This window comes from Gobius niger, assembly GCF_951799975.1.
Source record: "Gobius niger genome assembly, chromosome: 4".
NCBI lineage: Eukaryota > Metazoa > Chordata > Actinopteri > Gobiiformes > Gobiidae > Gobius > Gobius niger.
Genome location: NC_136855.1, coordinates 27,704,382 through 27,731,413, shown reverse-complemented (window position 1 = coordinate 27,731,413; position 27,032 = coordinate 27,704,382). Strand labels below are relative to the sequence as shown.

Sequence of the window (27,032 nt, the reverse complement as noted above, 5' to 3'; positions counted from 1 at the left end):
ATGTTAACTCAATTTCAGATAAAATACATAATAAAATAAAAAACACAATAAAACAAATTCATGACCAGGTTTCTTAATAAGTCAGAATGTATGTCTAAACAAAAGGTGCACCGATTAAATGATTTGCTGTGTTTAGTCAGCTTAAAATTGCATCCAATTTGTAGTTTCATTGTTTCATTTGCGACTCCCGTCAGAAAAACGGTGAATATCTCTCAGCTGTTTCCCTGTTGAATAATGTAAGCCGCGCGAAGAAGAAGAAGAAGCGCTTTAAGAAAAATCCACGGCTCCGGGCTGTCCCTGCGCATCACTTGTCATCTCATGATCCGCCTGGCACTACTGAAGTGTGTGTGTGTGTGTGTGTGGGGGGGGGGGGGCTTACGGCAACACGCAGGTGCCCTTTACACTCCCCGGGCCAAAAATGACAAATTCAATAAACTCAAGACGACTCTAAAGCAAAGCACCTATGGAATCAAACGCACCTGACAGGCAGCTCGAAGGCCCTCTTCCTATCCGCCCTGACACTTCATGTTGACGCACGATATCAATATCTCCGGAAGCCGAATATCTTTCCATCTCACTAGCATCTTTTGACACTGTGGGAACAAATAAGCGTGTTAAGACGGAGGGGCTTAAGGTGAGACGGTGATGGGGGGAAATTGAATCTGCAAGATGACATTAACACAAGTGTCCCCAAGTCTGTGTGTGTGTCTTAGCCCCCAGAACAGACAGGGCCCGGTTCAGGTTTCCAAGTGTAATTCTGACAGTGAATAGACCACAATCAACCTACTTAATCTCAGAGCTGTTCTTTAAAACCAGAGAAAGACGATCTGCGGCCATTCTTTGCTGTACAAAACAAGGAAACATGTGATTCATCTTTAAATGGAAATGCACATTAAATTAAATTTGCCTTCGGGGGCCAATGAGGGCAAGCCCGTGACTGCAGGTTTTTTCTTACTCAATAACAAAAACGCGGCTGTGCTCTGTGAAAAGAGCGAGTCTCATAAACCTACACTGACCTGAAAGAACAAACCGGCGACATCAAATTTTCAAGAATTTGCACCACAATGGGCTAAATGTCCTTGTGAAGTAAAAGCTGGGTAAAATGGCCCTGCAATTTTAGCAGCAATGATAAAGTGGGGACAGAGATAGGGGCACTGTGTGTGTGAGACAAACGCTCACTGTATATTCATTAGTTTCCCGAGAGGTTCCCATCTTACCAGGAGAGACATCGGGCACCACGCTTGTTTGGGAAAAAGTCTTACAGCTTCATTAAAGAAGCCTAGGAATAACACCTGTTTGTCTGTAGATACTTTTTCAAACAATAGATTATTAAACAGCTTAGAAATCACTTTTACAGTAGTCGATAATGTTTAACAACACTGCTTTTTAAAATATGGTGTGGCCTCTTCTATTGGTACTTAAAGGTACACTGCGTGACATTTTGGACAATACAAAACATGCTCCTAATGACCATCTCAACACAGAAAATATTATTACTGCAGTGGGTAATCAAAAAAATATTTGGATGAGAAACTACCCTGTTTAAATCTTCAATTCTACTGCTTTTAGTCACATCTCCATGGAGACGAGCTGGAGACGCACCCACTCCCGGTAAATTTTACAGTCACATCTTAGGGGAGGTGAGCCTCGCTAATGTTTGTTTGTACATTTATGAGGTAATTTTCAACTATGAAAATATCTGCCATAAAATAAATGATTGTATTTAAATTTTATTTATTGGGTACAATTCTACACAGTGTGGCTTTAAGGTCATCAGCAATTTTGCATTACAGTTTGGTCTTGTCTCAGTTTAGACCTGTTTACACACCGTCGTATTAAGTCCAGGTTTATTCTGCCCACTTTTAGACCCGGTTTAGTCCAGATTTGTTCTTGATCTAGACTTCAGGTACTTAGAAAGAGAGAAAAGCTTGAGAACCAGTGTTTTAGAACATAACAAATGGGTCCTGGCATTAGGGTTATATGGTTATCAACAAGGAGAATTTGTGGTCGTCTGTGCTAACTGTGAGAGTTGTACTTACAGACCCCTCAAAAAAAAAAAAATCTGGCTTCATGTTTGTACTTACAATCTGGAGGTCTTGTCTTCCAACCAGCTGTGTACACGCTCAACCAGAGCTCCATTTTCCACAGGAAGCACCACCAGGAGCTGGGGGAGATAAAAGCAGTGTAAAAAGCTGAGAAGGACGGCAAATTTAAAGAAGAGCCAAACAAGAAAAGAGAGAGGAGGGAAAATGAAAACTCTTGAATGTATCAAAGGTGACAAATGTTGCCAACTACAAATACATGATTATATTTTTACACAAGTTTGACAGTGCTTTACCAGATGTCTATTATGCTTCAGTGCTCATAACTGATATTAACCACATTTCTAGAGATTCATTAATCGCGTGACTAACAGTGTGGGCAGGTGTAGTGTCCGGACAAAGTCAACCATGGCTGTTGTCAGATGTGGCTCACCATTGTTGTATGGGGCTCTTTGATCTCCCAGCGGTGGGCCAGAACCTCAGTGGGGCGTCCCAACCGGGCCCCCAGGCTACAGTTAGTATCGACTTGGGCCTGACAGCGCAGCACTACACAGGGGGATGTGATGATGTAGGTCGAGGCTTCCTATGATTCCCTCTGCTCCGACTCATCTGCGGAACGTATAACAAAGAACACACTTCATGGCTTCGTAACTCAATAACAGTTCCGCCGCCACATTTTACTTGACATCACCACATACTTGATATATGATGGTCGCAAGCCCGGATAATTGAGGGCATCCTTTTGTACGAAAACAATATACAAATCACTGCATTCTTGAAAGTGACACTTATAATTGCTCAAAATGAAATGCTTTTCATAAATGTATGAGATAAAGGTGGTCAAAATGCATTACAATACCTGCTGCTTATGCGCATGACTAATATTGTTAAAAGTATAGAAAATAGGATTTGATCAAAGATGTCCAAAGTTAGTGATGGATGACCTACCACCTGCACGTCAGCGCTGACAGTGAGCAGCAGGGCAAACTGGGACAGCCCCTCAAAGAACACGCAGCTATTGCGTTTGGCCGAACTCTTCCTGCGGTGCCGTGTGTTGTGGAGCACAGAGCCACTGCTGGGAGCCACACTACAAGAGATCAATTGTACACATTCTTGCCACCTGAGATTCAAGTGTTTCTGTAATACAGAACAGCGCAATCGATTGAGGAGGAGCCCGGCCCAATGCTTACAATCTTAGTGCACTTTAGAAAAAATAGTCAACAATGTGTTCAGCAATTTAGAGGAACGGTTCATGATGGCAAAGGGTGAAATTGAGAAATGAAAATACATTATGCTTTATAGAGTAATCCCACAATGAGAATACTGAATTGCATATTTACATATAATAAATGTGATTTATATTCTAACTGTTGCATGAACATAGACAGGGCCTATATGTAACTAATTAATACAGCTTGTATAATAATAATAACAATAATAATAATAATAATAATAATAATAATAATAATAATAATAATAATAATAATAATAACAATAATAATAATAATAATAATAACAATCATAATTATTAGTATTATTATTTATTGTTATAATTATAATAATTATTATTATTATTTATTGTAATTATTATTATTATTACAGTTTGAAACGTCAGGTTTAGCACTCCTCAAATGCCTGCGGTAAATCCCCACTCAGTGAAATATTGAAAACAGGCAGTGCAGACTGTGGCTAAGGATCATTTAGCGCAGAAGTAGGCTAAGGCGTAAATATGAGAACATTTGCGCAATAGAAGAGAAAGAGCGAAGGGAAAAGTAGCGGGAGAGGAGGAAAGCGCGCGCTCGAAGATGCTCGGCATGAACAGATCCTGTATAGCAGGATGTGCAACGATGTGTTAAATTAAATGCAGCTGTTGAAATATAAAAAGGAAAACGCACTTTGAATGAAGAAAAACGGCGAGGCAAATACCTTGAAAGCCGTCAAAGGCTTTGTCCGGATAACCGTGGGATGGGTTTGACAGCTTCCTTTAACGCATTGTGCCATTTCCAGTTCGTGGAAAAGTTAGTTCCTCTCGAAAAGACTTCGCGCACGCACTAAATGCTACATCAGCAAAATCACTTTAAAATCACGTAGTCTAAATTTTGCGCCGACGATTTTTTTTTTTTTGCCCATAGAAAAAATACATTGTTGAAAAAAAAATACACTACAAAAAGCGCGAGTTAAAAATGTACACACTTTAAATTGTAAGCTTGGCACAAAACAAATGGCAAAGCAACAACCCCAGTAGGACTTCTGTCATACAGGCTGTGCTCCTTTTGTCATACTAAGGTAGCAGAAGGCGCTACAAGGATATGTGTGTCAAAAACAACTTGAGACAATAAAAGAAGAGTAAAACAGTAAGAATAAAGGCACACACACAATGTATTCTTTTGGAAAACGGATGTATTTGATTATTAGAGTAAAGAATTACAGTATCTTAGTTGTTAGTAGGTATTAAAGTGTAGAGAAACTGGACCCATAAAGATCTTTCACCTTTCCAAGAAAGTGCATGAAACAGTCCGAAGGTTGTCAAACCCAATATATTGTATATTTATTTTAAAAAAACAAAAAAAAACACAGAACACTTTTTTTCCCAGGTATGATGAACTTGAATCTGATTTATGTACATGTTCTGCACTTTCTGGGGGATGTAATTCCGTTTTAAACATGTTTCAACTCAGAACTTGCTTGATTTGAGAGATGTTGCTGGGACATAGCAGCAATCCAGCTAAGAAACCTCAGAATCATGTTCAGTTGATAAGTAGTCAAAACTGGGTATGACATACTGCCAAATATTCCCAAATTAACAAAAGGTTTAGAGAGAGAGAAAAAAAAAGCCATGTAAGAAGTTAATAGTACAATAAACAGAAATGTAATGACCAAACACTAAAACATGGAACTAAAGGAAATGTAAAAGACCTGGCCTTTTTAAATAACGTAACAAGTGAATAAAAAGAACTAAACCATGATTTAGTCCCTTGCCTGAAAGTCATCATCTTGTTTAGATGAGGGGAGTGGGGCACATGGACACACAGAGGTTAGATCGTCTACAGAGGATCAGTATACATTATTTACAGCAAGTCTCTGCTTATTACAAGGCTAATGCATCACATGAACATCAACAGTTCGGATATAGCTAATACAGACAGAAAATAACTTAATGTCAGGTAAAGATCTCTACCCAGTTTTCTAAATGTTCAAAAGTACATTTTGAAAGCACACACACACACGCACGCACACACACGCACACACGCACACACACACACACATCCATTCTTGCTTCGAACAAAAACCTAACTGTTAATGCGTCCACGTAGATCCAAGCAAAGTTATAGTCACTAATAAATAAGCTCCTTAAAACTATAACATGTACATTGTACAAAAAGCAAATTTGTCTTCACACTGATGTCTGTAAAGATTCAATGGTGGGCAGAGCAGTTTAGTTGAAATTGTCCCTGTCTTATTCTTTCTCATCTTGTGTCTGTGTTTACACATACAGTACAGAGTACCTTTAGGGATTTTCAAAGTCACTGTGGGCATACATGTACGATTTAATTCGTTGCAATTTCTTTATTGTCTTCCATGAACCTTGTGAAACGAAAGTGGGCTCCATTCTCCGAGCTGGCCATTTTCTCCAGCCCTGCGAGTGCAGCATTGGGCTCTGTGTTGTGTAGTTTGTCTAAACTACCAGTCATGCCACCAATTGGAGAGCTACCACCGTTTCCTATCATACCCGACATAGGTGGGATTCCACCATTCTGAATGACAGAGATTTCATTTGTTTTCATGGCTAAGCCATTAGAAAATGCTGCAGCGTACTGGTTCCAAAAACTGGCCGGGTCCCCATTGCCAGCTCTTGAAGCCATGTCCTTCTGAAAAAGTTCAGGAAACTTGACAGGATTTGTACCGAGGAAGGCCATGGGTCCATCCACAGACAGCCTGCGGCCTCGTCTAGCAGGAGCACTGTTCCACATGTGTGTGCCCATGTGAACCTGAGAAAGAAGAGAGAGAAAAGAAGACAAAGGAATGAGTGATGTTTACAAACTAGACTGTTATGGTGCAAATGATGCAATGGAAAAACAAAACAAAACAATAATGCTCTCCTTCAAATTAAAATACTTTCACACCCTGAGTGCAGCAGACAAGTTAGCTTGTGTTTTGTGAGGTAGGGGTAAACAACTTATTTACACGCTGTTCCGAACCTTAATTTGCCCACACATGAGGAACATAATATTTGGATTAATGCAGCGATGCCAGCTATACTTCATTTTAATACAGGGGAACAAAGTGTTTCTTTATGAATTGCAAATACATTAACAGTAATTTTCAAGTCAGCTGGAGTCAGCTATAGGCCAGTGTATTTACCACCTAAGAGCAATTATATAACTATTGTTGTGTGCTAAAATATTGTCTCTGAGACAGATTTTTTTTTCTGTTAAGTGATTTTTCCTTTTAGAAATTATACATAACCTTTTCTTTCCAACAGAAAAACAAACTTTTTAAAACACACCAGGACTACTTATAGCCACTGTTCAAGAAGGACAAGTAACATATTTCATCATTTACCTTTAGATTTCCTTTGGTGGTGAAAGCACGTCCACAGATGCTGCAGGCAAACGGTTTCTCGCCAGTGTGGGTCCTCTCATGAATCTGCAGAGCACTGGAGGAGGAAAAGCACTTCCCACAGGTGTTGCAGAAGTGTTGTTTGGGCGTCCTGCGCGGTGGAGCTGAGGACAGCACAGGTGACGTGGAGGCAGAGGATGTGATCAGGCCAGGGGGCAAGTCTTTAGGCTCTGGAAGTAGGCTGTGGAGGAAGCCATTGACCTCAGGCTTGCTCAGTGAGCCCACAGAGAGCAGAGTGGGGGTTGGACTGGAGGAGAGGTTAGTGTTGGATGGTTCAAAGAGCTGCGAAGGCAGGTCTCTCATTTGATGGGTGAGCATGTGTTGCTTTAAGTTCCCCTTGGTTGAGAAACCGCGATTACAAGCCGTGCAAATAAAAGGTCGTTCTTTGGTATGGCTTCGATAGTGAATGTCCAAGGCACTCTGACATGCAAACGTTTTCCCACAAATGTCACAAGATGTATTCTTGGCGATGATGCGTTCTCGGAAGGGGAAAATCATGCCAAGGGGCTCTTTTGATGGATTGACAGATGTCAAGTCGAGGGCTCCATTGTTGTGAGACTGAGAGTGTAAGAAACTTGAATTCATATGCTCCATGGACAAGGGCCTATGGTGCCGTTCTTCAAGGGTAGGAGATTTTCGAATTTGCAGGTGAATATTAGTTGGGGATGGTGCCTGCATGGAGGAGGTAGATTCGGACACAGCTGGGCTCCCCACACTTTGGCTTTCAATATCCCCTCCCAGTGATGAGGAGTCATTTGTGAAACAATCTCCATCGCCTGCGCAATTTGCAGATGTTTTCACTTGGCCAGGTTGTAGCTCGTCAGTCTCATTATTGTGGGTATTCAGCTGATTGTTTTTCTCATGGAACTCGTGGCCTCCGACATCAAGAGGAGCAGGTGAGTTGCACAGACTGTCGTGTGAAGCATCAGCAGACCTGGGCGTGTCAGGTACACTGCTGTCAGGACCCTCCTCCATTCCTTCAAAGTTATCATCAGAGAAGTTATCCAGATCGTCATAGTTTCTGTCGTCAAATGAGCCTGTGTCAGAGACCATAGATTCTGGGTAGCTCTCTGGTAGAGGGGTGTTGGGGATATGCCCACCCATATGCATGCGGATATGTTGTTGCAAAACAACAGCATTTGTGAACTTCTTCTGACAAATAGGACAAGAGTGCTGCACTCTAAGAGGGGGCATAGCTCTGTGGACACTATAGTGTGTCTTTAAATTGCCCTTGGTGGTAAATGCCCTTCCACAGATTTTACATTTAAAAGGCCTTTCCCCTGTGTGTGTACGATAGTGCATTTTTAAAGCACTTTGACAACTCAGTACTCGGTGACAAATGACACACTCATTGGGATCTGTCACTTTCCTGTCAATGTTTTCCACAAGCTGCTGAAGTTTGGAGGTCTCTGAACCCTGGAGAGGGTCCAGAATGCCCCCAAAGGGGAATTTAGCCTTGAACTGCTCAGACATGAGAGGCATGAGTGGGTTAGTCATCATGGGTGGGCTATTAGATGTGGTGTATTCAGCAGTGCTATCAGAGGCAGAACTAACATTTGTCATTACGCCTGAGGATTGGCTACCCTCTTCATTTTTCCCATTTGAGGTAGGCAGAGTTGCACCTTCACCTTCTTCAGATGCCCCGTCATTTTTTGCAGACATTTCTGCAGCACCAATGTCACTCTTTGCTGTAACAGAAGGGCTCATTATGGCTACTGAGTGATCTTCTTTTTTAATGAAATGTGGAAGGCTTGGCATTGTTGGTGGAAGCAGCATTCCAACTGATGAAGTTAATGTGGGCAGCACAGGTTTACTGTCTAGCCAGCTGGTGACAGGTTTCTCAGGGGGCATGGACATACCATATGGAATGCCTGTGCTGGTTGGGATGTTGTCTAAATGTTCAGGAACTGGGTATGGGTTCATTTGAATGTGTGGATATTTTTCTTTGTGACGCTGGAAATGTACCTTCAGGTTTCCACGAGTAGAGAACCTGTTGCCACAGATATTACATTTATATGGCCTTTCACCAGTGTGAGAGCGCAGGTGGATCTGCAAGGCACTATCACTTCCAAACACTTTACCACAAAATCTACACTTATGTTTAAAGAATGCATCATCTGAGTTGCTCTTATGTTCATAGGAAGTGACATTAGGGGGCTTGCCTTTTCTCTGCTGGGCCAGGGCGGCTAAAGAGTTGAGGTCCTCAACAGTGGTGCCAACATTTGGAAGAGAACTTGAGAACATGGGGTTTCCAGGTGGGGGCTGAGGTAGAAGGGGATTCACTGCAGAGCTTAACAAACTACCTATGCCAAACGCAGGTGTGGAGGGCTTAATGAGTGGAGAGCTGCTGAGCTGCGAGTGGAGGCTGCTGATATGAGGGGGCCTCTTATCAGAGGGATGAGGGCCTGCAGATGGACCCAGTGTGCTCATGCTATGAGATGTTTCACTGTTGCTGGGGTTGGGCTGAGGTAGCTGTGCAGCGGCAGCCAGTTGCTTAAGGCTGCTGATATTGGCCGATTGACTGGCCAGGTTCTGAGCGAGGCCTGCAGCTGCAGCCAGCTGTTGGGAGAGATGGGAGCTGAGAGTGGTCAGTGGACTGGCCGCTGCCCCAGCATTGCCAGCTGTGGAGGTGGGTGCTGCCTGCATCTCGGGAGCTTGTGAAGCCAGCAGCAGAATCTGATGTCGAATCTGCTCAATAAGTTGAAGCTGGTGGATTTGTTGCTGCTGGAGTGCAAGGAGTTGCTCCATCAAAGCTGGTACAGCCACTCTTGGTCCGCCACTCCCACGTGCCTCTTGAGAAAATTGAGCTACAGCCACTTTGGTGCTTTGCAAATTCTCAATTATGACATTACTATTAATCATTGAAAAATTTCCCAATTCAGCCAGGTTACTGAGCTGAGGTAGCGGGGCAGAAATAGGTGAAGTGCCTACAGCGGGACCGGATGCTCCTCTGTTGCCAGTGTGTATAGGGCTCCCACTCTCTATAAGACTACCTTCCTCCTCATGGCCACTGCTCATTCCTGAAACATCCACATCCATGGATTCCTCTTTGTCCGAAGTGTTGGGCTCCAGGAGATCTCTGGCCTCAGTGTGGTCAGCGTCATTCATCTGGTCATCCGGATTATTGGGCGACCCAGGTGAAAATGTTCCAGCAGGAGAGGCAGGATTCTCATTAACTATCAGAACTAACTGATTCTTAGTGCAATTTTTCTGATGTTCTTCGAGATCGGATAGTTCAAAGAACTCAGCACAACATCTGTGACAGACGTGGGCATCGGAGTCCTTGAGGGAGGCCGCCTCTGAGCAAAGCTCTGCGTCCCCTGAAAAATAAAAAATAAAAAAAAAATATGGAATTAGAAATGTTTAACAGCTGAAGATGTTTTAACTTTAACCTTTAAGTAAATGTGTGTTTCCCTGATGCACTCACAAAATAACAAATGAATGGAATCTATTTTTGACTGATTTAGAAATATATCTATATATTTTCTTTTAAAAGGTGGACATGTGTGTATTTATTATCTTAAATAAAGGTGATCATTTTCTTCACAGAAGCCAATCAAACTATAGAGTAACGAAGGGGGACATCGGTTCTTCACAAAAAGACATTGATTTCCAATATCTCTCACCCTTCAAAGTCTACTTGTTCACTCTGCACAAAATCAGGCATTTGAAGGACTTATTAGACTTTCAATTTGCTGTCAACTTTGCTCATTTTCAGCCAGCTAGACATCTTTGACAGTTTATCTGTGTCACTAAACCAATTTGTATCCACTCAAGTTGCAATCACTGTGAGACACAAACAATCGAGCTTGTGGCGCTAGACTACTTCATATAGATTAAAATACTCACAGTTTATTTTATTTAAAAATGTATTTAATGCAGATGTAACCGTTTATATAAATAACATGCTCTACATCCGACGTGCTACAAAATCAAGACATTCTAAACAACGACTGACAAAGACCCTGCGCTTGTTCTGAATAAAGTATTCTCAAATTGCTCCAAAAATACTTCAATAAATAAATTCCTATAAATGTATGAAAGTGACAGCCTGCCCCCAGCACTCCTGCCGTGTTCCAGACTTCTCCTTATTCATTCTTTGTCACTCCCAAATCTCACTGTTTAACATACAAGTTGATTTACAAATTGCATTTTTCTATGAAACCCTCTCTTTGTGTCTCTGGCCCGTCCACACTTTCATCAGGGCCGAGAATTCATTTGCAAATGAAAACCAGAGAAGTGCAGCCCTGCCCCACAGAGAGACAGGATGCCTTCCTATTGTTTGCGCAGCATGGGAGCGGCGGGCTTCGCCGGCACAGCCTGGCCCTGCTCATCTCTGAGCCGCCTCAAAGCAGATCCTGTTCAATTCAGGGATTATCTCCCTCAATGTTTCTCCACTCACAGACATCAGACAAGGCAAAGTTACCATGACAGTAAACCCCGGCCTCACACCACCGAACCATGCACACAAGGAAGAGTCAACTTTAATGATAACTTTTCACATCAGATCCCCCTTTCATCCAGCTGCCCACCAACCAGCAATCAATTTATAAAGTTAAGAAGATTGATAGACGGAGTTAAATATATTATTGAGCCTGTTGCATTAATTTGATTATGCTAATTAATCATGTCGAATACGTATCGAGCTTATAGCAAAAACTACACTAAAGCTTAAGATATTATTTATGGACATATTCAATTATTTAGTGCAAATAAAATCTTCATGAAGGTATTTTCTAAAAGTACAAACACCGCTCCTAAATATAAAAAGTAAAAGACTGAAGTAAAAAAAAAAAATTTGTCAAATGTGTGTTGAAAACAGGGTTGGAGAAAAAAAAGCAGAAATAAGTAAATATGTTTTTCCCCTCATCATACACAGATAAAGTCATGGGAGATAAAATATTTTTATTATTCATAAGAAATATTTTCAGCACAGAATATGTTTGTCATGTGTTTTAAAAATAATTTTAAAATCACTTAATAACGCAATAATTACAAAACTGTAATTATTGTTCTGTTAATTTATTTCAATAAAGTCAAAATGAAACTAGCAAAAAATACACCTAAAACATTAGCTTCAGACATCTGTGTGCTGAAATGTACACTTGCATCACAATGAAAAAGCCAATAATAAAATTAATTAAACTGTTCAAAGATACAAAACAAATGCTTAGAGAAGAAAGAAGCAGAACTGATCTTAGATCTGAATTTAAAAAAAAAGAAAGTTTGTTTGTTCCAGGGAAAGCCAATGGAAAGCAGATCCGATTACGGCGTCAACACACAAATAATATAAGACTGGTAAAACAAAGGTCAAATATGAAAGAAGAAAGCCTGGATTAGTCAGAAAGATTCAAAAAGTCAATACATTTGAAAAGGTCCTACATTATTTTGATGGAGGCCTCAGAGAGTCTCTTGACACTTGTAACTTCGGAAGAGTTTCATCTCAGCTCTACTCGTCCCACTGAACGCTAGATGGGGTTAACTTAAGCCGCCGCCATCTACGCTTTGCAGTGGTGCCCTGGTGACATGCTTAAAGCTCAGGAGGAGGGAAAGGGCCGGTCTGGGGGCTACACCTAGGACCATGTCAAATAAACACTGGCAAAATGACAAGCTAGAGCGCCGTGTTTGCAGAGGGGGTCAGTCTACAGGGGGCCGCTGTGATAGGGTGGAAGGGGATGGCCACAGCATTGATAAGGGCCTGTCCACAAGCACACACACTCGGAGAAAAGACTCCGAACAGCAGGGTCAATGCTGAGCCACAGGGAACACACTGGGGTCTGAACTCTGCTCACCTCCGCACATGGCCACACTGGCAAAGGTTAAAACAGCACCACAAACCACCCTCTGTGGCTCTCACAACGACCTCCCAGGATCCAGCAAAACAACTTTCTAAGTTCATTTCCACCTCACATCACACACTTCGACTCGGACTGACCGTTGCAGGCACACACAGGACATTGCAGAAAAGTTAACAACGCTCGGTCCATGGCACAATTGGGGACAAAAACATTCTAAACATTATTTCTATTGAAACTCAAACATATTATTTGTTTTTTGGAAAGCTGTGTTTTGTATCATTCAAGTTGTTAGGATAAATTAAATGAACTGCAAATAATAAACGTTATGGCCCTGTGCTAAACAAATGTGTGTTCAAATTTATGAATGTGTGTTCAGACTATAGCCTGTTAATTTAACCCATTTAGTCTGTTTTATTGGAAATATATTCTAAATGACATGCATTAGTTAATTTCAGAAATCAGTGTTTAAAGACTGACATTGCTGACACGCTTTAACAACAGCTTATTTTGTAACGACTGTGGTGCAAAAATCACTTTTTCTTTTCTTTCGCCATATCTAATTGGGTGCGTTTTACCTCATTCTTAACACTGTAGGCACGAGCTAACGAACTTCAAGTGAACTGATGAACTTTAAACACGCACACAAAAGTCCAATTCAAATCACTATCCGAACACTCTGATCGCATTTGAGATGGAGTGCATAAAATAAAGATTAAGGCAAGTCATAAGTTTCTATAAGCCTACGTAGCTTATACGAAAGAGAAAAATACTATACGCGTAAAAGCTGTACAGCGCTATGAGAACTGTAAGCAGCCTGAATAGTTAAGGCCTAATTTGTATTAAATAATAAAATAAAATATAACGTACTCTAAGCACATACAGCTTCCTTCGTGGACTCTAAACTTTGACCCACCCAAAACTAAAAACAATTGAAACGAACCCGTCAGGAAACATTTCAAGATCCACGATCAAAAAAAATGAACTATGGGACGCGCGAGTGAAAAAGCGGTGAAACTTCGAGGAGAGCCGCGAGGAGCGGTGAGGCGGAGGGGTTTCGACCTACGGACAGGGACAACAAGACGCGATGGACGGGGACGAAACAAGACAACGCGACAACCACAAGTTTGACTTTGTTACAGAGCGAAAAACAGGTACCGAAGCCAGCAGTGAAGTGTTAGAAACCCACCAAAGGGGTGCTCGAGCGAGATGTCCCGTGCGTAAAGGGGCTCCGGTTTTCAGACTCAAATAAAAAAAACAGTTCAATTTAACTCGTGGTAAAAGTTGAAGGTGTGCGTAACCAAATTGTTCCCACACACAGGCAACCGGTGACAACGTGAAAAGTAAATAAATAAACTTTTGAAAGAAAGTGGTTTAAATTGTGTTCGCCAGTGCTGGGTGCATGGGCTTACCATTGTGCTCGGACAGAGGCAGCTCAGAGTCCGACTGGAAGTGTTGCGGCTTCGCTTGTTTCCTCCGCGACATGCTGGCTGGCACATCAGCAGGCGCCGAATAAAAAAATGAGTGCAAAACCCCTCTGAAAAATTACGTAAATGGAGCCCATCCACCGCGCATGTGCCCCGTTATGATTATCAATAATGCTGCGCGATTAATCATACGGAGGGGGCTTGTTTGAAAGGCGATTGGCACCTCGCCAGCCCCCCTCCTATTCAAATGAAGTCTCTTTAATCAATTAGCTCCTGATTTGCTGGGGACTCTTGTCTCTCTTTCAGCTCCCACCCAATGAGTTGATCCAAACGAAGGAAAGGCTGAGCTTGTCCCAACTGTGGACGCGCGTTAACCCCTTGCTTTAACGTGAGTCACAGTGGGACGCTGGCCGTCAGCATCTCCAGGCAGCTCCTTCTTCTTAGTTTACTAACTTTCCCCACGCTCTGAGCCCGTCACCAAGCAGTCCCTTGTCTTCCTCACGCACTTTTCGTACTTCGAAAGTCTTGGTCAAACGCGAGCATGTCCCGTGCGTCGCCGGTACCAGCCGTGTCCACCAGAAGCTTTGACAAACACGGCGCGTTGTCCCGAGGCTGAGATCCAGTGTGCCGCGGGTTAGATTCGACTTGATTATTTAGTAGTAAAAGGCTTTGCTTAACGAACACGTTTTCATCACACACTGCATTCCGCGAATAAACAAACTTTGAGGGCCCGTGCAGCGCTGGGACCAATACGGAGAGCCCCGCCCACACGAGAGCTGATTGGCCACGGGACTGCTCAGTCACCCACCCTCAAACCCCCCCCCCCCCTCCCTCACCCCCATCTCTCTCTCTCTCTCTCTCTCTCTCTCTCTCCCTCTCTCTCTCTCTGCCCATCCGTCACTATAGACGGGATGAGTAGGAGCGTGTCGCGCACAGACGGTGGACACTCCTGATACTGTTTTATATCGCGGGTGTTTTGTTTATTTCAAATGAAAAGATTTTAGACTTTTTTTTTTAACATCCACGCGACCTTGTCATGAGAAAATATAAACAGATAAGAGATAAGACAACATATTTTAGTTGAAGATTTATTTGTAAATGTTCATGAGCTATTATATTATTGTTATTATTCCCGATATGATTTGATTTAGGCCTATAAAACTAATAGCTTATTTTAGAACATCAGACAAAACGTATTGATAATATGATTAGTCTATTATTATGATTATAATATAATAATAATTATTATTAAAACATATTTTAACTGTAAATAGAGGTAAACGTCAGAGAGATACGTTAAGGGCAAGAGGTCCCTGTGGAGCGCCTGTTCCCACCACTAGATTTATTGCGTGCAAAAGACAAACGAAGCTTTCACTGGGGCTGATTTTGAGGAATGAACATAATAACGTTACTATAGGTGATGGCCTGGATGCCATTATTTTTCACTGAATATTTAACGAGCAGCTGCAGGCGAGATGGATCTGTTCCTCTCTAGTGTCAGCTATCTTTTAGTTTAGACTTGCCGCCACTATTTACTTATTCATGGAACAGAGAGAGAGAATCAAACACATGGTGATGCTCGACAACGTTTCAAAACGCGATCTAATGAAATATGCGGCAAAAAACATTGCGGGCCTACTTAAGAGACGGGAAAGTGTACAGGCCAAAGTAGAGAAATAAAAACACATGTGATCATTAATAGATGCGCAAAGGGCAACGTAGCGCCAGCAATTATGTGAAGTTGAAATGGCTGCAAGAGGGAAAAGGCCTGTGCAATATTGTAATGTCCCGGCCCGGAAAATCAATGAGCGCTTAATTGATGTGAGTGTTGGTGTGAGATTGTAAACAGGGTGATTTGCAGTCCAGCCGAGCGCGAGACATTTTAAATGGGATTCATTTGGGGACGGAGTCGAGGATACTGTTAACAGTCACACACTCACGGACATAGGGAGATAAACGCAGCTGGAAGAACATCACTGCAAACTTTACATCTGTCACTTTGGGCTTTTTAGCTGAGTGAACATCAGGTTGTACACACACATGTCGGATGGTGCGCAGCTACATTCTTGTTTATATTTATCAAAAAATGTTTTGGTCTGTAAGGACTTGTGTGAGAAAACATAGGCTAAATCTAATTTGTTGCCTGTAACCTTCGGGAGCAGAGCTTAAAGCCTGGACTCAAACAAAGACGCCGATGTGCTTCCAAGGAGCGCTGTCATTGTAATCAGATAACATCACTGTTTGTGATCGGCCTACTCATTTTGAGCCAATCATCATACAAAACAGACAGTAGTCACCCTGGTCCTGTCACACTGCATGCAACACGTGGCGATCTATTCACGCACCACGCAATGCAGCAGCAAAAAAACAAAAAAAACATCAGACCCCAGACCCACGTGGGCACGCGCGAAGTGATAACAGGAGAAAGTGGGGAAATGGCCCTCCACAAAAGGTAGCGGTTGAACTAAACAGTAGCCAGTGGCATGCACACAACATGAAAAATAATATAGGCAGCTGTATTATTTCAATTGTTTTGCTTTGTAAAAGCATGAGCTTAAGCCTCATCCTCCCAAAGCGAATATGGAGATGCCTAAGGCCTTATTTGTGCACACTGACGTCTTGCATAAGGATTAGGAGCTTGATTAAAGGGATTGTTGTAAGCTGGCCTCATGCTTTAAGAAATCAAGAGATAGACATTTTCCCTTTGTTAGGTCACACATATGTTGTGACACCAAGATATGTACAAGTAAATTCTACAAAATAACTAATGAATGAAATGAAAAATCTTTTATGAAACAAGTTTGTGGTTTTGTTCCATCGAAGACTCTTCGGTTGGTAACTTTGGCACTAAAGGAATCTGAGTGAAAAATGGGCTGCATTAGGATGCAGTACCTGCCGTCGCAGCGGCAGAGGATAGCCTCCATTAATGAAGAGATCAGGGGCTGTGTATTGTCCTCCAAAGCCTCTTTGTGCCCCTGACAACTTCCTGCCGCATCACCCCGTATCAATGGGCCCTGTTTGTTTTTACACGATCTCAGCTGCAGTTACAGACCGCACTCCTCTGTCGCAGGCACCTTTGTCTCACTAGCAAACATCAGGAGGAGGGAGGGCCATGGAGGTGTGAAGGGTCAATGGTCAGCAGCAGGCTGAACATGTTCTCATTAAACATGCTGTGTGTATCTCCAGTTCAATGCAGTATCTCCTACAGGACGGTGACAGAACAACCTTTAAAATGTCTGAAATTACTTTTCATCTCAATATCAAGCTATAAAAAGTGTTAACACTTATCATCTGAGCAAAAGTATGTCAATTTCAATTCTTTCCTCATTTTTTAAAATTCTGATACGAGACAAAAATCACACCCAAATAGTATTTAAAGTGATACAAAGAGCTTGAATGAAAGTAAAATGCTTACGCGGCAAAACTATATCTTACAAAGTTTTTCCTAAGACTGTTTCACATTACTTTCTGTGCACTGATAGACCAAGCTGTGATCATTATATCGTCCACTTCTTATGACACAAATTCACTTGATTATATCTGATTAAACAGGCTCGCTTGAGTTGCCTTAGTTGGAAACACCATGGCATTGGATGACTACCAAGACTCCTCTTTTAGCTCCTTTGGTATTCTTGAAAAACACTTTGTGCTTTCATATGACATTGACAAATGATATTTAGATGTGGAGAGAGATGCTTACGTTGTTAGCTATTTCACAGAATAGAGCAGCATTACATTCACACACATCACTGGGACTGAAGGTTACCAAAAAAACAAACACTGCAAACATCTTAAAGAAATTACTCAATGGGCATTTTCAACTTTGAATAAAATACAATAACAGGCTCATAAAAGTGCAATAGTATCAAACCCTTTCCTGTCTTCTTCACTCCGCAAAGTTCAAACATATCAAGTGGTTTATTCTCCTTTACTCTGGGCACAAGATGTTTATCTACTGCCGCCAGACAGCTGTGCCAGTCGTCCAACAGTTAACTGTGTCTCAGGCAGCCCCTTATTGCTATTGATAGTAAGCATCAGTGTCTGGGGCTGAGAAATGGGGCTGCTGGGGGGAAACGCAACCTATTGATCTGGAGCTTGTCCCTGATTGGCCCAGAGCGAGTGAGCGGGAGGGACTGGACGACGCCAGACTTACTGTCACCTGGGAGAGATACCACAGGGGCGGGACTGCTTTCAATACACTGTACTGGACCAAAGTATTGGAGAGGTTAGGAATATCGGCTCCAAATAAAATTACAATTTGTGAATAAGTTACACACACATAAAAGACATACACACATACAGCGAGCATCTCCGCACTTTATAAGACACTTTATCAAACGTAGGTCAAGTCCTATCTTTGAAAAAAAAAAAAAAAAGTGTCATGACTGAAATGCAAATTTATAATAACAGGGCAATGCTCTTACCATTGAGACAAAAAAAAAAAAAATCACTTGACCCCCAAGAAAGATGCATTGCTCCAGGTTATATTGGACTGATTCTAAGCGTAGATGCCGGATACATGGCCATGTCTTAATAATACATTATAATTTAAACATTATCATTTACAGTAAATTTGAATTCAGTTGAACACTTGTTGCAGAATTAACTGGTTATATATACATTACTGGTGAAAAAGTATGTTTTTTTCTTTTTGTTTCAAGACCACTTGCATTGTAGATTCTCACGGAAGATATTTGTGAATGAACAGAGCACGAAAGGAATTATGTCTTGATTATGGCTTCATGTTGGAGTCAGCAGAAATAGTTTTCACTTCACAGGACTGTTGAAAACCACCTCAGGCGATGACCTTATGGCTTAGAGAAAATGCCAAGAATAAAGGGCGGAGCGATTTTGAAGAATTGAAAATACATTTTCATTTAATTATTTATTTGACATTGCACAACAAATGTGTTGCACAGACCAGAGATATCTACAAGCTCATTTTCATTTGTAGTCCCTGGGGCAGAGGCGGAGTGCAGTGCACAATGAACAATCTTAGTTAAAGTCTATACACAATATAAAATACAGATATAACACCCTTTTTAGTTTCCTGTGTTCATGGGGTTAATTTATATAGTTTAATGTCTTCAATGAGAATCACACAACCTAAACAGTGTTGAAAATAAAGAAAAGCCGATACATAAAAAGTGTTGGGATATCCACAAAGCACTATTGGCACTGTGCATAATTCAGAGCTCATCCGATAGCCTCATTTCACCCTCCTGCATTCATGATCCTCCATATTCCCCATAAAAAATAGAGCGGTAAACGTGACGTCTTTTCATTCTTAATTGCTCTTTAAAACTAGCACAAACACACTTTAGACCCCGTTGAGGTTTCAGCGGTTCAAAAATCAGCAATCTGTTGGAAAGAATAGAGTTGCAGTCTCAATGTGAGGTCTTCTCTGGTTCCTGACCACACAAGAGAGCCTTAAATGTATGTTAGTGTATGTGTGCGTGACAACGACAGTTCAGTGAACGGCTTTAGACCTATGTGTTTTTAGTGATATGACTCTATTAAAAGACAGGTTATCAGACTTAAAGAATGTGCCGTGGTTCGTCAGATTGAAAGAGGAAATGAGTTGTTCTATGCTGTTGTGTGAAGAAAAGTGGGGTGAAACTTGCCTGCAGCAGAGGGGGGAACTAACGTGTGGCTTGTCACTCTTTATTTAGTTCACTCGCACAAGTCGAGTCAGATTGAGGACGTCACAGGAGTCACTGCTAGTGCTAGAGATGACTGCATGGTGAAAAGACTACCTCTGGGGTAAACTGGCTGAACTCACAGCCACCACTCTTGACACTTCGACCTATAAGGACAAGAAAAGAGTTTCATTGAGCAATGGAAAGTTTGGTTTACACTTGACTATTCTGCGTGACACAAATATGGACAAAATGGTCGCGCTGTTGAATAAAGACTGGCGCTGTAAAATGAATTTATATAATGAGAAAGAAAAAGCTTCATTTTACAACTACAAATAGATTAAAGGGCTCACCTGTGCACACACATTTGAGTTCGTTTTATTATTGATGAACTTGTTAGAATCACGTTGTTATTATTATTATGCAAAGTCATCATTCTGAAAGACAGCCCTGTACATATTGTAGTGTATAATATGGTTACGACCTGACCTGTAGAGCACTGTTTAAAATGTGCATTATTTGCCCCTATATCTTCCATTCACATTGCAAGCTCAGTTCCATTAATGAACGAATGTACAGAAAAAAAAAAAAAAAAAATCATCTACAGCTACAAAAACAGTGAACACTTTCTATTGCGCCAGTGCCTTTCAAAGTGGGAGGGTGGCTCTCATGTCCAGTAATCTCTCTACAGGTAGGGAGCATTGACTCATCACTCAGACGGCTCAGCAACACACATATGGGCTGGTACACACACACACACACACACACACACACAAGTGTTTTCAAAGAACTTTGCGTTTTTATGACTTCCTTTCCCATTCAGTGGCCTCCCCACTTTTCCAGAGTGCCCTGGACCTGCAGTGTGCTTATTATGTACTGGGCCCTCAAACACAGCTTTGTTTTGTCCAAATAGCTGGTTCTCTCTCTCTACAGAGCCGCTCGCTCCTTCCTTCCCGTTTGCTCTTTAATATTCACAGTTAGACCCTTGGCTCTCACATGATGCCTGTTTTCCCAGTCCTTTCTGCGCTAACAGCCAAGTGTGGCCGTATGAGGGTAAACACACAGAGAGGGGGGACATCTCCTGACAAACATCTCCATGGATGTGCCACCCTGCCCCATGTCATTCATCCTTTACCTGGCAGTGGACTTAAACTGTTAACACCAATGTGAGAGTGTCCAGCCCCTACAGGCCTGCCAGCGGCTCCACAGACCTCACTACTCTCACATCTGCTGTGCCCAGAGACAGTGCATTTGAATCCTCAAACAAGCAGTGACTGCAGTATATGGACTGCCTTATGATCAATATTTTCTATATTAATGTACTAGAACAGGGCGGGTTCCAAAGCTACAGCAGTTGAGAACCACTGGTCTCATACAGCATGCCCCATCTCATCTTGTGAATGCATCCCAATGACACATGCCTCCACATTCATTGCAGCAGGCAGTTAAGGTGGTCCTCATTAAAAGCATCTTCTAGTGTTCCTTTGTTTAACCAGGTGTCTCACGCACTTTGCACAAGAATGATATCTGAAAAGACTTGCACCCACTGGAGAAAAGTGCCATTACCTCGTGGTGCCAAGAAAGGCCAGAGGCAGCATAGCACAAGCAAACAACACGAATTAGCAGTGGAGCCTGTGCTTAAAAAGAATATCACTGCAAGCATTGATAAGGCTGTGCGGTGCATGGCAGTCAGAGCCAGGGTGATGTTAACAGAACGCTGCTATTATCGCAGGTGTGATCGCTCACCAGCCCACTGCCGCATTTACATCTTAATTACCACCCTAATCAATGGGCTTGCTCTTTGACTTCATTTGTGACATTCACGACTCCTCATTTAAGATGTAAGAAAAGTATTGGTGTTTGCATAGAAGCAACTGTTGTGGGAAGGAAACAAAGAGAAAAAAACGCACTCACATTGACGGCAAACGGTCGGAAATAGTTATAATTGCACACTGTCTCGAAAACGGCAAGGTGAATTGGTGAGATGTGCAAGGTATGACACAAAATGGATGACTTGAGCCGGGTGATTTAAATGGCAAGTGATTGAACAACAAACTCGCATTAAGAGCGTATTGATGAGTTCAGTGTTTCATTTGGGATCAATAAGACGATTGGAAGAGGCTGAAGCCAATACGTAGTGCAGGCAGGGGTGAAGCTCGTCATGATGCCGAGAAAACCAAGAGGCAAGGATATTGAGCTGCTTTAGGACCATATAGAAAAAAAGCGGGGCTTGTCTTTCTTCAGGTGCAACACAAAAAGGCACAGCAGCAGCATTCAGGGCATTCAGAAAGCCATGGGAACATCACTTATTTCATTTGGAATACACAACATATTGTAGATCCCTTACTCAGACTGTATAGAACTAGATACAGTATATACAAAGTAGAAGATAGGATTGTCATGTGCATGCATCAAAGAGGATAATCAGGTACATAGCACATATAGTCCGGGTCATTTTGTAATTTCGCCAGATTTTTGTGGAGAGTATCAATACATTTTTGAAAAAAGCAATCAGAAAAACAATGTTTCCATTTGCTAAAAAAAGAAAAAAAGAAAAAAAAGGTGCGATAATAACATTTATATGTGGAGTAAAAAACCTAGTTTGACGGAAATTTACAAAATTTGGCAGAAAATTCCATTTGGTCGTTCCAATCAAAGAAGTCAATGAAACCCTTGCCACATGTTTCATAGAGTTACCATAGCGATGATCAGAACTCCCCATCCACTCTAATGGAAAAATTGTATAATTGCACAATTTTACCAAATGAAAAGGGCACATGGAAACATTGTTTTTCTCATTGCGTATACCAGGAGGTTTCCAAAAATATGTAGTTTTCATACTCCGTACAACAGTGGAAATCTAAACACAGTGAACTGGACTAATGCATCGTATTTGATTGGTTTACCAACCTCTTTGGCGTGAATGTTGATCAGATGGTTACTATAGTAGTATCTGTGGTAGGAAGGGAACATCTGTTGTAAACTATGCATGAGGACCCCTGAAAGTAACAAGCAACTTAATTAAATAAAATGACATCTTATATCTTTAAACCATCATTTGATTATTAACAATGCCTCATCACAGTGGAACTATGCAATATGAAAGACTGAGGTGTTCAAGTGTCTTCCGGTGTGGACGTGGTGGAGGCGAGCGGCCCGGTAGAAGAAGCGCATCGCAGCAGTGTCATGGCTCCGCTCCCACAGTGTGACAGATGATGGTAACAATGAACATTTCATCTTGGGCTGCACCGCGAGCTCCGTACGACAGAGATGAAGTGCACACTGCGAGATGAATTACCGCGCTGTGATTTATCATGACAGGCCAATAGGAAAAATACAAATGAACAATTAGCAAATTTCACCTTAATTAAGTGCTCCCAGACAATGAATGAGCGTGTGGGACATGCTCTGAAACAGAGGGCTAATCTTCATACACTTTGTAGAATATTATAGTGTTAATTTGGGTTAATTGAATAATTTACTTTCTCCCATTATGGATGTCAAAGGCAGAGGGGGTTCATCTTGATTTTGCGCAGTGTTTGTAAAAGGATTCTTAGACGTTTCCTTTAGGTTTTTAAAGGATTATTAAAAAAAATCTGGAATTAAGATAAAAATGATGGATGGATGAAATCACGCATAACATCGATAACCAGGTGATTTCCCATATTCTTATGAATTGCTTTTGTAATTTGGTTTGAACAATATTTTGCATTTGTCACATGCAAAAAACAAACACAATTCTGATATTAATCCTCAGAAGAGCCTTCCTTTCTTAACAGGCAAAAAAAAGCATCCACATCCAACCCATTTACCACGTACTTTCTCACTTCACCATTTCACATGTAATTGATCTAAAATGTGAAAATGAACAATCACACACTATGGCGTAAATCTAACAGAAAGTGCACAACCTGAGGCACATGCATGTGATTTAGAAACACGTTGTATCCCACATGTCCCCTATGAAGGATAATGTGATTTACAAAGCCGTACAATACAGTCAGGCCTGTTACACATGAAGAACGAAAAGCCACAAGACTAAAAACAAAAAGAAGAAACAAACAAAGGCAAATTAGGACAAAGCTTATAATTCAATGTCAGCAAAACTAATTGCAATCAGGAAAACACAATTACTCCCAGAGACTTCAATGTTGAGTAAAGTTGGAGGGGTCAATAATAATACAAATAAATAAATAACACAACGAAAAGGGTTTGATTAAGAAAGCTGAAGTTTGGATGCAATCTAAGAGGTAATTATGGTCAAATATAACTGAAATGTTACAGCCTTATAAATGGAAATGTTTAGGACACGGGCATGCATTGAAAATAAACCTGGGCTATCATGATAAGGGGTAATGCCATTACATTACAGGTTGACTAATGATGATACAGTGTTTTATGACAAACCTGAATTTTTGTCCCATTATAAGTCTTTTTTCACAAAGCTTATTTCCTGCACTATTGTTTATTATGTATACACTTTCAATTGTAGTGTTTGTGCGACTCTAGTAGATGATAATAATATAGATATATATTCTCTCATAGATGATATTTCTATGAGAGAATATGTTTCTGGTCCATTTGTGATCCAATGTTTGCTCTTAAAATGCACGTTCAGCCCATCCCTCTTACAGAAATAGAGAGTAAAAAGTAAATTCAAAAGCGAACCATTACGAAAGACAATCGTCAGACTGGTAGCTGTGCCCAGGATAGTGTCAGCGCGGGGGGCTAATGGAGGGGGTGCCCGGACAGCCAGCAATTCCTCTTTGTTATCAAGTGAAATGACTCCGCAAATATGACAATAAATCACAGCGGAAATCAATCTGAGAGGAGGCGACTGTGAGCCACTGATAATGCATCAATCAATATTTAATGTTTAGACTTTAATTAATCCACAGGCGCCGCGCATTCTTTAAGTGACAAAGGGAGCGAAGGGAGCGGGGAAGGGAACGAGCGGGGAGTGCTTTTGCATAGAGCAGCTCTTATATCAAACAGAGACACACACACACAGGCCCCATCAGTCGATTCCACGCAGCTCCTCTCTGATGCTTTATTACCTTTCTCTTATTTACGGGAGGCTGCGGCGGAGGAGAATAAAGGCAGATCTAAGTGCGGGGTCAAAGATACAGCAGTGGGGAAATGAAGATTCAACCTGCTCTTTAAAAAGGAATCAAAGCCTATTACGGGAAATGTGATCGGAAGTTGGTGTTAACTTTACAAAGTGACACAGAGGATAAATGAGGTAATGCGTTTAAGTTGGGTTGGGGGTTGTTTTTGTACTGTGCACATGCAATACAAACACAAGTTCATTTTACATAGAAAGGATATTGCCATCGACATTTTTGATTTCTGGTACAGTTGCTAGTTCATTCGGGATTCTTTTAACCCCCGCCTTAACCGAGCAAATTTTCTCCAGTTCAGCTTTACCAAATCTAAAAGCTTCCCAACTGGAGTTTACCTTAGATCCCTGTCATGTCTCAATTGAAAGCTAAGGCCTATAAAACTGATCTAAGATTTTTCCTCGCATTGTTATCACGTTTTTGTCACATCTTTGGTGCTTTCTTGTCACGTATTTGTTGCGTTTCTTTTTTGAACTTTATTCTCGCCTTTTTTGCTGTGTTTTTATTGCATGTTTTCTTCACTTTTTTGTAACCGTTTTGTTGCTTTTTCATCACTTTTTTGTCAAATGTTTTGTTGTATTGTTGTCACTTTTTTGCTCCATTTCTGACACTTTTTCGCTGCATTTTCATCTTCTTTCACATCTGATTTTGACGCTTATTTTCAAGAAGCTTTTAGATTTGGGTAAAGTCAAACTGTAGAAAACATGCTCTTTTAAGATGGGGATTAAAAGGACTATACAGAGTTTAAAAATGTTAAAATTAAGGAATTTCCTCCCAATACATGTTCCAGCCATGTCCAAATGTGTAGAATGAGCCCAGACATATTCACCATAACTGCCTCTAAAATCCTGCGCTGTTAATATAGAAGGTGCAGTTACACGTAAGACCTGAGGTGGCAAAAATTACCAACCTGCATCTAGTCCCTTTAAGAGGGTAAATGGAATAAAATATTGCAATTTTGGAGAGTTTTTGGAGAGCAAGAATCTTGGTCAGAAGAACTTTTCTTTATTAAAACTTTATTTAGCCAGAATAGTCACAGCATTTCGGAATGTCTTTCGCAGGGGACTCCTGGGAAGCTACAGTATTTAAGTGATAGAAGAAACCAGGGCACCCAGAGAAAAGGCCCACACAGAAAGGCCTCACCTGACCTTAGATCTAACCCGGACCCTCCCAGCGGTGATACAAAAGCACTAACCAACGTGCCATCATGGAAATCTGTTCATGGAGAAAATGGAGCACCGACACATATGGGAAGGCTCCACAAAAACCCAAGACAAAGTGAGGCAAAAAAACAATGTTGTTCAAGTTTGTGTTACCTCTACACTGAACTTGTGATTCACCCATGCACTTACAGCCTTTCTGTCTTTCACCAACTGTGGGAATGTGACTGTGGAGGCTGTGAGAACGTCTAGCCCCACCTCAGCGCACCTCCCTGGCCCCTGTACCTGCGCACCACTGACGCTCCAACTGCATCAGAAAATCCCGGTGTGGAGATATGAAGGACTGGCAGCTCCGCGATCCGCGCTTATCCCTCACCCTCTGATCACGACGGCACATCCCTCCGGTACTAATTACCCCCGTGTAACCGCTGAAGGAAATAACATGACATTTGGATACCTGCCGCAAGATCCACTCCCGATAATTGGGACGCAACAGAGAGGGAGGTCCGAGCGGCGTGTTTGACTTGATAAAATGGCTTTAGGGAGCTCTGCCATGACCGAAAAACATGACCGCTGGGTAGTGCTGGGGGTAAAAGAACATTTGTAAGTTGTGGACAATTATTCGAGGAGTTTCCTAAGATGTGGATAAAGGGATTTGGACAAACTCACCCCTGATATTCTTGAGCGCACATTTGTGTTTGATCCATTGTGCCATAGTCCGCAGATTTACTTTTATCTTCAAAGGGGATCCATTTGGCGCTGGCTGGAGCGTGCTAGTTGGAAAGACCTAAAAAAAATGTACAAAACAAAATGAGAAAATGTTCGGACACGAGTGCATTGAGAATGTAGCAGATTCGATTGGTCCAGAATCTGAATAAATAAAAATTGCAAATACATTTCTATTTTACACCATGATTGTAATTGCACTTCTTCCAATGTATTGTCTCTCAATTTGTCTCTCAAAAATGTGAACTGGAGTGGTTCCCACACATGTAATATTCTATTTTGAAATGCGATGGCTTTGACACTCTTGCCACACTTAAATGTTCTTGGTGTTGTAAGATAAAAAAAAAATTCCCCCACATACGGCAGCTATTGATTGGGCCTGTTTAGTGTATAACTGACTTTAATGACAGTTGTTAAGTCATTTCCTGCTGCAGTGGTTTATGCCTTTGCAATAACCTCCGTGATTGATGTAATAACGCATTTTGATACTTCCTCCAATGTTT

The 27,032-nt window shown here is 41.5% G+C and overlaps 2 protein-coding genes across 3 annotated transcripts in view; one reads left to right on the top strand and one right to left on the bottom strand.

Moving 5' to 3' along the window:
- Positions 1 to 4,441: 4,441 nt before the first annotated feature.
- On the bottom strand, positions 4,442 to 14,582 carry sall1a (spalt-like transcription factor 1a). 2 transcript variants are annotated; one of them, XM_079555065.1, is made up of 3 exons: positions 13,870 to 14,582; positions 6,606 to 9,982; positions 4,442 to 6,031 (listed from the first exon to the last, which is right to left on the bottom strand). In XM_079555065.1, exons 1-3 carry the CDS (start codon positions 13,940 to 13,942, stop codon positions 5,591 to 5,593), a joined length of 3,891 nt encoding a protein of 1,296 aa, XP_079411191.1. In that variant the 5' UTR covers positions 13,943 to 14,582; the 3' UTR covers positions 4,442 to 5,590. The 2 variants fall into 2 exon arrangements, with proteins under 2 accessions (XP_079411191.1, XP_079411192.1); XM_079555066.1 differs by lacking the exon at positions 13,870 to 14,582 and adding an exon at positions 12,045 to 12,184.
- A 7,016-nt stretch (positions 14,583 to 21,598) lies between these two features.
- The window catches only part of LOC306961672 (uncharacterized protein), a gene marked incomplete at its 3' end in the record, with an annotated part of 428,593 nt that continues 423,159 nt past the window's right edge, over positions 21,599 to 27,032 (top strand). Inside the window, exon 1 of the mRNA XM_079554516.1 lies at positions 21,599 to 21,609. The remainder of the gene's footprint in view (positions 21,610 to 27,032) is intronic.

Coding starts and splice junctions, on each gene's coding strand:
- sall1a (XM_079555065.1), bottom strand. CDS start 13,942: ATGTCGCGGAGGAAACAAGCGAAGCCGCAACACTTCCAGTCGGACTCT. Junction 9,983..13,869: donor GCCTCTGTCCGAGCACAATG/GTAAGCCCATGC, acceptor TTTATTTTTCAG/GGGACGCAGAGCTTTGCTCA. Junction 6,032..6,605: donor CCACCAAAGGAAATCTAAAG/GTAAATGATGAA, acceptor CTTCTTTCTCAG/GTTCACATGGGCACACACAT.